A 14,091-nucleotide genomic window follows, 5' to 3' on the forward strand; every position below is an offset into this window, starting at 1 on the left:
CTGGTGTGAGAACATGTGTAACTGGTGTGAGAACAGGTGTGACTGGTGTGAGAACATGTGTGACTGGTGTGAGAACATGTGTGACTGGTGTGAGAACACGTGTGACTGGTGTGAGAACACGTGTGACTGGTGTGAGAACCTGTGTGACTGGTTTGAGAACATGTGTGACTGGTGTGAGAACCTGTGTGACTGGTGTGAGAACACTGGTGTGAGAACATGTGTGACTGGTGTGAGAACATGTGTGACTGGTGTGAGAACACGTGTGACTGGTGTGAGAACACGTGTGACTGGTGTGAGAACACGTGTGACTGGTGTGAGAACACGTGTGACTGGTGTGAGAACACGTGTAACTGGTGTGAGAACACGTGTGACTGGTGTGAGAACATGTGTGACTGGTGTGAGAACACGTGTGACTGGTGTGAGAACACGTGTGACTGGTGTGAGAACAGGTGTGACTGGTGTGAGAACACATGTGACTGGTGTAAGAACACGTGTGACTGGTGTGAGAACACGTGTGACTGGTGTGAGAATACGTGTGACTGGTGTGAGAACATGTGTGACTGGTGTGAGAACATGTGTGACTGGTGTGAGAACATGTGTGACTGGTGTGAGAACATGTGTGACTGGTGTGAGAACATGTGTGACTGATGTGAGAACATGTGTGACTGGTGTAAGAACTGGTACAATAGGGCTAATAGAATTCCACCAAAAGGAGGAAACCAATGTGGCAGAATTTGAAAGACATAATTGACGTATCATGTACCAGACACAGTGACTCCTTATAAACTGTTTCTATAAAGTATCACAAACAGTTTCTATAAAGTATTACAAACTGTTTCTATAAAGTTTCTATAAAGTATTACAAACTGTTTCTATTACAAACTGTTTCTATAAAGTATTACAAACACTTTTTCTATAAAGTATATTACAAACTAAGTATTATGAAATGTTTCTATAAAGTATTACAAACTGTTTCTATAAAGTATTACAAACTGTTTCTATAAAGTATTACAAACAGTTTCTATAAAGTATTACAAACTAAGTATTATGAAATGTTTCTATAAAGTATTACAAACTGTTTCTATAAAGTATTACAAACTGTTTCTATAAAGTATTGCAAACTGTTTCTATAAAGTATTACAAACTAAGTATTATGAAATGTTTCTATAAAGTATTACAAACTGTTTCTATAAAGTATTACAAACTGTTTCTATAAAGTATTACAAACTGTTTCTATAAAGTATTACAAACAGTTTCTATAAAGTATTACAAACTAAGTATTACAAATGTTTCTATAAAGTATTACAAACTGTTTCTATAAAGTATTACAAACTGTTTCTATAAAGTATTACAAACAGTTTCTATAAAGTATTACAAACTGTTTCTACAAAGTATTATGAAATGTTTCTATAAAGTATTACAAACTGTTTCTATAAAGTATTACAAACTAAGTATTATGAAATGTTTCTATAAAGTATTACAAACTGTTTCTATAAAGTATTACAAACTGTTTCTATAAAGTATTACAAACAGTTTCTATAAAGTATTACAAACTGTTTCTATAAAGTATTACAAACTAAGTATTATGAAATGTTTCTATAAAGTATTACAAACTGTTTCTATAAAGTATTACAAACTAAGTATTATACAAATGTTTCTATAAAGTATTACAAACTGTTTCTATAAAGTATTGCAAACTGTTTCTATAAAGTATTACAAACAGTTTCTATAAAGTATTACAAACAGTTTCTATAAAGTATTACAAACTAAGTATTATGAAATGTTTCTATAAAGTATTACAAACTGTTTCTATAAAGTATTACAAACTGTTTCTATAAAGTATTACAAACAGTTTCTATAAAGTATTACAAACTAAGTATTATGAAATGTTTCTATAAAGTATTACAAACTGTTTCTATAAAGTATTACAAACTGTTTCTATAAAGTATTGCAAACTGTTTCTATAAAGTATTACAAACAGTTTCTATAAAGTATTACAAACAGTTTCTATAAAGTATTACAAACTAAGTATTATGAAATGTTTCTATAAAGTATTACAAACTGTTTCTATAAAGTATTACAAACTGTTTCTATAAAGTATTACAAACAGTTTCTATAAAGTATTACAAACTGTTTCTATAAAGTTTTACAAACTAAGTATTATGAAATGTTTCTATAAAGTATTACAAACAGTTTCTATAAAGTATTACAAACTGTTTCTATAAAGTATTACAAACTGTTTCTATAAAGTATTGAAAACTGTTTCTATAAAGTATTACAAACAGTTTCTATAAAGTATTACAAACAGTTTCTATAAAGTATTACAAACTAAGTATTATGAAATGTTTCTATAAAGTATTACAAACTGTTTCTATAAAGTTTTACAAACTAAGTATTATGAAATGTTTCTATAAAGTATTACAAACAGTTTCTATAAAGTATTACAAACTGTTTCTATAAAGTATTACAAACCATTTCTATAAAGTATCAAAAACTGTTTCTATGAAGTATTATGATATGTAAACTTTCTGTTAATGTGCCAGTTATCCAGGATATTGAAGATGATAAATTCAAACATGTTTCGATCTGTAAACCATGACCATGTATACCAGGGTTATTCTGAATCAGGTGGAAACTTAAACTCTTAAACTCCATAACCCCACGTTACGTTAAACAAACCAAACTAAGACTTAATTTGAAATTGACTCTAAGTATGAAAAGACAGAGAACAGTGGATACATTTTAGGATCAAAACAGAAGAAATCAATGAACCATAATTTTTAAACCAAAATAAAAATCTTGTATCCCACAATGTTATTTTGTACCCTACTGTCCTGCATCACTTGTCTCTCAAATCATATTCTTGGAAAATTTGCTGAAAGTAAGATTTAATGTACCATCAGTGACAATGGTGAAATTTAATCACTGTCAGAAGTATTTTCAGGCAAAAAGTTAAACACATTTGTTTCCCTGTTTTATTATTTTTTATTGATTTGGTCTTAAAAGGACTGCTGTATCATAATTGGTAAAAGCATTATTTTTAAACTAACATCAATCAAAGTGTTTGAAAACAAAGAGAAACATTTTACAAACATAAGATAGGGCGTATTATTTCCTTTCAATCAGGTATTGTTTGAGTATAAAAATCTAGAAATGGATTTCCCTGGACAATTCCATAGCATTATAACATCTATCAGCTTGTCAGATCTGACTTTATCAATGGAGATGGTTGAAACATTGAACAGTTAGTGTGTACATCAAGCCTAAATAAGAAAAAAATAAATCACAACAGTTCACTTTTGGAAATATTGTAACATTAAAAATAGAAAATGACAGATTGACAAGATTTCTAACGAGTACAGAACAGAATCTTTTCCTTTATGTAGTAATTCTGGTTATATAAACAAGCACAGCAGTGTTAGGGACAGAATACCTCAGACAACATCACAAGGTATCTCTCTGATATCTTCGGGAAAAAAATTACGTGTGAGCTAAAAAGAGTTTTACACCATGGTTCCTTGGTATGTTTATAGTGTAAACCAATACAGACCAGTAATTTTACAAAAGGGACCCTGCTTTCTATTATACTGATGGAACTAATGAACCAGTATCTATTTTTCTTATAACCATGTAGTAATCTTCCTATCTTAATCTAGCCCCTCCTTTTCCTTTCTCTATCTATCCCCTGTTTCTGTGACCACCTCTTCTGCTTTCTTTATCTGCCCCCTCTTCTGCCTTCTTTATCTTTCCCTCTTCTGCTTTCTTTATCTGCCCCCTCTTCTGCCTTCTTTATCTGCCCTCCCCCCTTCTGCTTTCTTTATCTGCCCCTCTTCTGCTTTCTTTATCTTCCCCTCTTTTGCTTTCTTTTTCCTCCCCTCTTCTGCTTTCTTTATCTGCCCCCTCTTTTGCTTTCTTTATCTAGTCCCCTCTTCTGCTTTCTTTATCTGCCCCTCATCTGCTTTCTTTATCTGCCCCCTATTTTTCTTTATCTGCCCCCTCTTTTGCTTTCTTTATTTGCCCCCTATTTTTCTTTATCTGCCCCTCTTCTGCTTTATCTGCCCTTCTTCTGTTTTCTTTATCTGCCCCCTCTTCTGCTTTCTTTATCTGCCACTCTTCTGCTTTATCTGCCCTTCTGTTTTCTTTATCTGCCCCTCTTCTGCTTTCTTTATCTGCCCCTCTTCTGCTTTATCTGCCCCTCTTCTGCTTTCTTTATCTGCCCTTCTTCTGTTTTCTTTATCTGCCCCCTCTTCTGCTTTCTTTATCTGCCACTCTTCTGCTTTATCTGCCCTTCTGTTTTCTTTATCTGCCCCCTCTTCTGCTTTCTTTATCTGCTTTCTTTATCTGCCCCTCTTCTGCTTTATCTGCCCCTCTTCTGCTTTCTTTATCTGCCCTTCTTCTGTTTTCTTTATCTGCCCCTCTTCTGCTTTCTTTATCTGCCCCTCTTCTGCTTTCTTTATCTTTCCCTCTTCTTCTTTCCTTATATGCCCCTTCTTCTCCTCCTTTATCTGGCCCCTGTTTTTCCTTAGTTATCTGCCCTTGTTTACCCTTCCTTATCTTATCCTGTCTTCTTCCTTCTCTATACACAACTCTCTGCTTCACTTTTTCTGACCCCCACCTTCTCCCTTATTCAACTACCCCCAATTTTTCCCTACTTTAAACACAGACCAGAAGTTGAAATCTATTCCTTTATTTTCACTTACAGAGAAGAAGTTCTGTACCACGCATGCTGTTTCTATCACTGACCAGACCTGGTCATTATAATGATTACGTAAAGCTTGTAAAACACAGCCAATTTTGTATACATTGATATTTTCAAGGACTTGACTAGCATATACCTTATTGCTGAGAAACTGTCAGCGTATGATCAGAAGTCGTCAATAAGTGCCAAAGCCGTACAAAATTACAGGCAAACGATATAAAAATTGATTTTCTAGTATTACACAGTGTGGCATTCCTAAACGGTGCTAGGATTAACACTCACTCATGTCAGCAAACACAACTTTATGATTCCATGATACGTTGAGCAGATCGTCGTGAGTAATGTCAGAAAATTGTAACACCATGACACCCCTTATCTAAAGAGGAGGCTGCTGGTGGTTACTTTTATTTCCGTTTCTTTGTAATTCTTACCAAATTTAAAATAAGGAGAGAACAGACAAAAATTTTGTGACATACATGAAGGATGCATTCTACACATTTGTTTTCAACCCAACTGATTGAATGAAGTAGTGAATGGAAAAACAGCAGATCCAGTTATATACCATATAAGGACAAAGGTCAGGCATGACCTCTGACCTCTTTGGAGTTCATGAACTCAATGTACCATAACTACTAAGTGTGAATTCAATATCAATTGCAATTCATGCCCTCATGAATCTCTGGAATTCATGACCTCTAGGGTATCACAACACCTGGATGTGAACTCAAGGTCAGCTGCAACTCAATAACTCATACATTTTTTGGAACTCATGACCTCTAAGTACAACAACTTCTCATGACCCATGACCTTATGAACCCTAATCAATATTGGCTCCAGGACTATTTTTAATACATCTATGACTTGCCGTGCTCACAAATGATAGATAGCACTTGAATGTTAATGTATATTATCAGGGTCTTAGCCCAGATTGACCGAAGCTCTGTAATAACTGGAGACAATCGTGACACCATTTAAAGGGCTTTATCTACTAAGTCTTATCACAGTAATTAAACGACACTAATACCATATCTTTACATGAGAAATTGTGACAACGCCCCAGATACTTAAGGGCTCAGTAATCAGACATGTCAGGCATCCACAGAATTCTCAGCCACTAATATATCTTAAAAGATTTTTACTGAAAAAAAAAGTTGGACAAAAAAATTGTAAGGGTTGAAAGTTTCAAGCTTAAAGCATTTCATGAAACTTAATCTTTAAAATTTCAGATAGTATTAATGTAACTACTAGTGTTTTATGTTTTATAATAATTATCATGACCTGAGAAAGCTAATAAACAATAAATTGAATTTCCATAAAAAATACTACAGAAATGAGTGGGCTTATTATCTGGGAGGGAGGTTATGTCCAGATTACTACAGTAAAGCTGACAGTATATAGATGATAGAAATGGCTATGACAGTATCACAACAATAGACACTTCAAACACATAGACAAAATACTCCAAGAAGCCAGCACTAACAACCAGAAGTATCTTCTGGGGGACTCTCCTCACAGTAGACACATTGGGTAAGTGGACTCATCTCACAGAATGATATTACCGTTAAACAGTTTGTAATTAGCCAATATGAAACCCTATAAAACCTGTATGTTGTAGATGTCATTTATTCCTAACGGGAGGTTTTCTTAAGCAGCATTGGATGCGGACTACAAATTACTGAGAGTTGAGCAATACTGAACGAAACTAACACTCTGCAAGGTATTAACAACATCAGGAATATTGAATAGTTCAGATATTAGAAAAATTCCTCCAGCAACACGCTTCTTGTTAGGGTTTATGTAGGGGATAGGGAAACTATACAAAATACTGACAAAATTCCTTCGTTTAGTAAAGGTATACTTAATGACCCTCTTTCTCAGTGTCACTGCCGTAAAAATGGTAGAAAACAAAAACTGAAATAACAAGTCTTGAATACAACGTTTTTTTATTTCTTTATGACAATCATCAAAAATTAATTTCTAAATGGTAATCTTCATGACTTTATCGTTCCAAGGTTATCTTATTTAATTCATTTCCCCAAGGATACTGCTGATGTTTATAAATTGATTTCTACAAGTCAGTGTTTAATGGTCCTGCAAATGTCACATTTTGAAAAAAAAAACTTTTAGAACACACAGTTGTTGCACAATTTAAAATATCCTCTTCAAAGAATACATGAATTTTACTGACAGCCAACCTGTCTTGATCCCCTCATCCTTAATTCCACCCTTTCCTCCCTCTCCTTCCTGTCACCGTGCACTCCCACTCAAATGTGGAGGAATGACTGAAGTTATTGAAAATTATTAATTAAATTTGGCAAGAAGGGTAGTCAGAGATTTGGCAGTATGGAATCATGGTGATTTATAGCACTAGATTCGTGAGTCAAACCACCACACTATAACTGCCATTTCAATATATCTAAAATCCTTATGATATGTAAATTAATTCAAGGTGACTCAACATGACATCACAAGTCCCTAAATGTCGCTGTATTGGCTCAAGTTACATAAGAACTGATGTTGCTGCAGCCAAATTCTACATCAACGGAGAGAATCAGACATTACCACAAGGCCTATGTCTGTTGCTTAATTAGGTCACATTCCTTAGAGTGACTCAAATTCATTAAAAACAGAATAAAGTTTTTTTTTTCTTTCTCAAATTCCATTTTTTTTTTCAATTATACAAAAGGTGAATAAATTGTAATGATATGAATATTCATTAAGATGTTATATTACTCTAAATAACAAAATTCTTGATTAAATCAAGATATTAAATCAAAATATATTAACGCTAATTAAGTTAAAGAGAATTACAATCTAAAATTTGACGAAGTAAGAAATGTACTGACAGAACTATACTACGATGGGCTGAGTGATGAACCATGATAATGAAATTACGGAAAATATCTTGAAAATTGTCTTAGATATCTCCAGCTAAAATCTTTCGCTTCCAAATGATTTTTTTATTAAATCAAAGGTGCTATTTGATGGTATCTAGCGTAGGCGAGTGTGAAGCTGTCCCTCACACAATGAAGAATGTCCCATCGTGCCAGCGCGACTGTCTCCACGTGACATGTGCTGCACGATTTAAATGGAGAAATTCTAGCCGGTTTCTTTGGCAGTCACTGATCTTTCTGATTAACACTTCTAGCTCGGATTCAGTAACAATTCCACCATGTATCGTCATGGCTCGGACCTATCATGATCCCGTACGATTCCAGTGGCCATTTTTCAATCTCACAACAAATTGAATACAAGCTGAAAACAAATGCTACATAGGGACAGGATCCAATAAGAAAGCTCACAGTGACTGTTACACTTGTTGGTTTTCACACTTGAGTGACTCAAGCCATTTTGGGTAACACCAATTTGACAAATGCATGGAATCATTTGATACATTAGTCTGGTGAAGGGAGAGTCATGTGATGGTTTGTGATGCTGTCAGATATTTTGTTGGGTCAATGCGGGGATGCGTATGCCCACGCTATGAACCCTGGACACGATACAGAAGTCATCAGTTTGTTTAGACCTAGAACAACTTAGCGAACATGAAAAATTTAAAAGCATTTGTCTCGTAATGACATTTGGCTTGTATCTGTTTCTATGTGTTCGCTTTGTATAGAGATAGTTTTCACTCAAGGGGCTGTAAGTACAACAGCTATTATGGGGAAAATAAAACACAATAGTTTCCATGACAACAACAACACCAACTGAAGCCATAAAATTACAAACAAAAAAGACTTCAAATTAACAGAAAAAATACACATATCCTAGTTTTTAAAATTAACGTCTTTACATGCAGCTCATGAAATGTAAACTATAACTGACCAATACTTCCAAATCCTTGTAAATTAAAATTATAATTTTCCATAAAAAGAAAAAAAAAAAAAAAAACAGAAGTGACACAACAAGAGCTTGTTAGTTTGTGCCAATCTAACACTACTGAGGTTTGGTAACCTACTGAATTCTAATCAGAATTTAAATACATAGCTGACTGTAATTGAAGAAGAAGACATTTCAGTATCTCTAAACTTGATCTGTAGGAAACAAAAGAAAGTATTCTTAATCCTAAAGATGACTGACAAAAAAAAACTTAGTCATATGTGACCTCTGACCTTTTAACCTTGACTGTTGATTATTGTTTGATATTTAAACCAGTAACACATTACACGTTTGACATTTACACAGCTGATGAGATGTTTATTACGTTTCTTGAGATTTTTCATTTGTGTTAAATGTCATTTTCCTTGACATTTCTCATTTGAAAATATTTTTTTTTGTCATCTTTCTGAATAAACTTCTAAATATTAGGATGTTTAATAGAAAACTCAACACAATTTCAAATCTATGTGTCTATAACGACATTTCTGCCAATACAAAACCACGAAGATTCCGCGTTATTATGACGGCACAAAGTTAATGAGGATTTGATAATACTGAAATTTTAAAGATGAAAACATGATGCTACAAAGGCAATTAGCCAAAATAACAAATTGTAATTATGGGTTCATTATGTCGTTGCGCTGATTGTCTTGTGATGACAACTCGTTATCGAGTATCATCAATATCTCCGTGAAAACTGTTCTGCCATCCACACCAACAGTCTATAAATGTGTACATTAGTAAGTACATTATACGAGAATGCGTTCGTTTGTTGATCTGCTGGATGTCCTGGACGTCATAAGACATATAAAACCTATCTGGTATAGACATACAATCATAAACAGGATCAATGCTCATTTTGTTGTTTATCTACAAAAACATCTGTATCGGATCATTATTATGAAAATAAAAAAAAAAAAAATAAAAAAAAACAATATCAAATTAATAGTACCTATTGTAAGTATCACACCTAAAAATTGTGTCAAGAGTTATTTCCCTTTAAAGTAATATATTACAGATACACTTTTGAGTTAAGGGTATATGCTACCTTACACATTATACCTGTAATTTGTGTTAGACTTAAGGATATAAGCTATCAAACCTATTATACATGCAGTTGTGGTACAGTTATCTCCCTTAAAGTTGTCAAATGTTTATTCTTTTAAAATTTTCTAATGTACCATTAATTATGACCATTTCCCTTTTTGGACATTTTAAATATTTTCGACATACACGATTGAATGATATTGTGGAAACCTGGACATTTTGGAGGTGCCAGGAAAATACTGAATAAAAGAAAAAGGAGAACAGAAAAGGCGATGAGGCACCACTCATCAAAAACATTCTCTCTAATTTCAGCTGATAAGAATTCATTCATAAAATTTTGTTATCTTCCCTCCACAAGGTCTCTCTTTGCTTGATCATCTACCAACCCATATTCTCACATGAGAGGATAGCAAGAGTGGGCTATCATTTTGCCCATTATCTCCTGATGTATGTAGACCCACAAAACAAAAACTTGTTCAAATAAATCACCCCAAATTAGTTTTAATCACTCCCAAAGTACCATCAGAGCTAAGGTTGTCTTCATAAAAATTTTTGTCATAATAAAATCACACAATGTCTTTTAATTTCTTTTCTCTGCTTTGCATCAAACCCTGTAGGAATGCCTGTGTGTTTCTTTTTGTTGTTTTTGGCTCTGTACCAGACATTCAGGGAAATAAAGACAATTAGCACAATCTGTATGCTCAGGAAAGTTCTGTATCTTGGAAAAAAACACCAGCTTTGTAAATGAACATAATGCAACAGGATTTTGTAGATGGAAGAAAAAAGCCGAACCACAGGATCCAAGGGTATTATGGGATGTTACATGGGCCTAACATGAAATCACGCTCTGCAGTAAAAATAGATATAAATAAACAGTAAATATCTGATACTTGAAATGAATACAGTGAGAAAACAGACAATTAAGCCAAGAGGCCGTAGTATATAATGATAGGTATGATATATACAAACTCCCAGGTGTTTTTACGGTAGGATAATATGGAGAAGATGTAATGTACCCTATGTTGAGCGTTGAGTGTACTTAACTCTTGTCTGTAGCCCCAACTCATAAGTGATTACCCTGTACCGCCCTTCAAAAGGAACGACGAAAAAGGTCAGCCAAAAGGGTTTTATTTATTATCATTTCTCCTCGTCAACCAATCAGAGCGTTAATCCATAGACGAGACGACTGAAGCGTGCCAACAACCAACGATAATACATAGTAACTTGACCACACCTTCATATAAAAATCAATACAGTATTCATTAAATGACCATAAAGCACTTATATAATGTTTATATGGCGTTTACATTATTTTCGTGTCTTTTTTAATATTCTATCTCAGAGAATAAAGGAAATTCCATCGTAAGACAAAGTTCTTTAAAACATTCTGGACTACTGAAATGACAGTCAGTGGGAGGAGAACGGAAACTTGTGTCATAAGTTGATATATAGATTATGGAGTACAGCTAAAATACCACTAGATTGTCTATGTATACAGACTGGAGTACAGCTAACATACCATTAGATTGTCTATGTATACAGACTGTGGAGTACAGCTAAAATACCATTAGATTGTCTATGTGATGGTATACAGACTGTGGAGTACAGCTAAAATACCATTAGATTGTCTATGTATACAGACTGTGGAGTACATAGATTGTCTATGTGATGGTATACCACTAGATTGTCTATGTACAGATGAGTATACAGCTAAAATACCACTAGATTGTCTATGTGATGGTATACAGACTGTGGAGTACAGCTAAAATACCACTAGATTGTCTATGTATACAGACTGTGGAGTACAGCTAAAATACCACTAGATTGTCTATGTGATGGTATACAGACTGTGGAGTACAGCTAAAATACCACTAGATTGTCTATGTATACAGACTGTGGAGTACAGCTAAAATACCACTAGATTGTCTATGTGATGGTATATAGACTGTGGAGTACAGCTAAAATACCATTAGATTGTCTATGTATACAGACTGTGGAGTACAGCTAAAATACCACTAGATTGTCTATGTATACAGACTGTGGAGTACAGCTAAAATACCACTAGATTGTCTATGTATACAGACTGTGGAGTACAGCTAAAATACCACTAGATTGTCTATCTGAACACGAAAAAGTTCCAGACATTGAAATACAAGTCCAACCCAGCATCCACAATACACTGTGACCTTGACCTTTGGCAGGGCGTGACATCATATCACATGGGTCTGGCATTACACCCCAGCCAGTGTTATGTCATGACATGTAGGTGCTGATACATCAAATCTCCTAAACTTTGCCAAAATTCCACACATTCACTCTGAACCTCACATGCACATAGTACCATGTTACTGACAGTTCCCACAAACTCTCTTCTTCAAGGTCACATCAAGGTTAATAAAATGGTTTCTTAGATAGTAAGTAACCCTAAACATGTAACTAAAATTAGCTTGTAGCCACTGTGATAAAGAAAATGCTTAAAAAAAAATACACCAGCTACACAGCCAAAATATACCCAAGTTTTACAGCTGTCATTGACATCTATGTTTTTATAAAATAACCAGTTTTCTATAAATCCGGGTTGATGTCTATCTATTTGAGTATAGAAACACACTTTTATTTCTAGACATCACCAGATTGGTAGAGGATAGAGCCAGACTTGGGGACCCAAAACACTAACATTGCCTGTATTCATACAAACAGATTGATTATCTGTCATATGAGGGCAATCTAAGCCTTTTTAACCTAGAAGCTTCTTGAAAAAAAAACTGACATTTTGCTCAATTACGGGTGAATTTTGTCTGCATATAACCTCCATTTAGCTTCTGTTGCTTTCACAATTCTGTCACTTTTACATCGTTAATGGCGGCAAACGTCTGGCTACTGAGTGGACGTGGGTCTTAAGTTAGTATTTGCCTTGTGCACCTGCACTGAGAGGAGAACCTGACAAAATCTCCACAGCATTGAGAGCCTGATGATGAAATCTCCACAGTGAGAGATATCTGACAAAATCTCTACAACACTGATCGCCAGATGATGAAATCTCCACAGTGAGAGATACCTGACAAAATCTCCACAGCACAGAGAGCCAGATGATGAAATCTCCACAGTGAGAGATATCTGACAAAATCTCCACAGCATTGAGAGCCAGATGATGAAATCTCCACTGTGGGAGATATCTGACAAAATCTCCACAGCACAGAGAGCCAGATGATGAAATCTCCACAGTGAGAGATATCTGACAAAATCTCCACAGCACAGAGAGCCAGATGATGAAATCTCCACTGTGGGAGATATCTGACAAAATCTCCACAGCATTGAGAGCCAGATGATGAAATCTACACAGTGACAAAATACCTGACAAAATCTCTGAAGGTAAAAATACCTGACAAAATCTCTATAGAGTGTACCTTGGCCTTTGCCATATAATAAACTTTCATCTCATATGGCGACCTTGAACTTGAAATTGAACATGTCACCAGAAAATGACCCAGTCAGGTAGAATACCATGACCTGAATTGTATGAAGTGACTTACCTAATAAAATGTCGTCCATTGCCCATTGGACCCTTCCCACACGATCAGCAACAGAACAGTTTAGCATGGTGCTACGGCCCTTGACGACACGCGTGTCTGCTGGAGTCTCTAGGAAAGACTGCACTGCAACGACTGTAACAGAAACGTTATAATTTTACAGTAAGATTTGTTTTATAGAAAAGTCCTTGTCCAAACCATTTTCTTATTATAAGCACATATAACTCAACATGTGTTGATGACTGTCTACCAAATTCATCCCAATAAACTGAGCGTCACCAACCCATTTCACCTAACATCTGGCAGTAGCCTTTCAAAATCAAGGTTGACAGGATGCTTTAAGGGGGTCAAAAGACCTTGTCATCAATTCTATCGTTTAGTTATCATAATTGTATGGATTCAGATGATATTCTAGGTGTATATGTTTACACCTGAAGACTACATCAGATCCAACAAGAGGCCCCAGGGGCCTGAATGGTCACAAACAGGAAAAACTGGCATCAATGTATAGTATAGAGAAGAGTAAATGTGAAATGCTATTTGTACAGAGAAAGAAGAGATTTACTGAAGTTGTAACTCATTATTGTAAAACTTTTATGACACAATGGTAACCAAAGTACACTACTGTAAACTTTATCCCCTCCCCAGGGGAAATGTGAGACCCTGGAGCCATGGAATTTACAATTTTGGTAAAGTATCTTAAGACACTTCTATTTATGATAAATATTTGATCCTACCATATTTGGGTATTGAAAAGCTTTTTGAATTTTCAACAATTTGAGTGCCTTTTGGCCCTGCCCCTCAGAGCGCCCCCTGGGGACAACGGGGAATTGCAATAGGTCACCATGAGACTTTGTCTCAGGTGACTGAAAAACTGAATTTGAAATTTACAAATATTGATCAAATGTAAACAATTATATAAGGTGATTCTAACTT

The 14,091-nt window shown here is 34.9% G+C and overlaps 1 protein-coding gene across 4 annotated transcripts in view; it reads right to left on the minus strand.

Annotated features, from left to right (window-relative positions):
• The window catches only part of LOC132559469 (nephrin-like), a 75,476-nt gene that overhangs the window by 29,263 nt on the left and 32,122 nt on the right, over positions 1-14,091 (minus strand). For all 4 annotated transcript variants that reach the window (XM_060224089.1, XM_060224088.1, XM_060224090.1 and 1 more), the window contains one exon: positions 13,159-13,290. In XM_060224089.1, coding sequence (XP_060080072.1) covers positions 13,159-13,290 — 132 coding nt within the window. The remainder of the gene's footprint in view (positions 1-13,158; positions 13,291-14,091) is intronic.

This window comes from Ylistrum balloti, unplaced genomic scaffold (assembly GCF_031769215.1).
Source record: "Ylistrum balloti isolate Yb309-2 unplaced genomic scaffold, AGI_CSIRO_Ybal_v1 Utg370918, whole genome shotgun sequence".
NCBI lineage: Eukaryota > Metazoa > Mollusca > Bivalvia > Pectinida > Pectinidae > Ylistrum > Ylistrum balloti.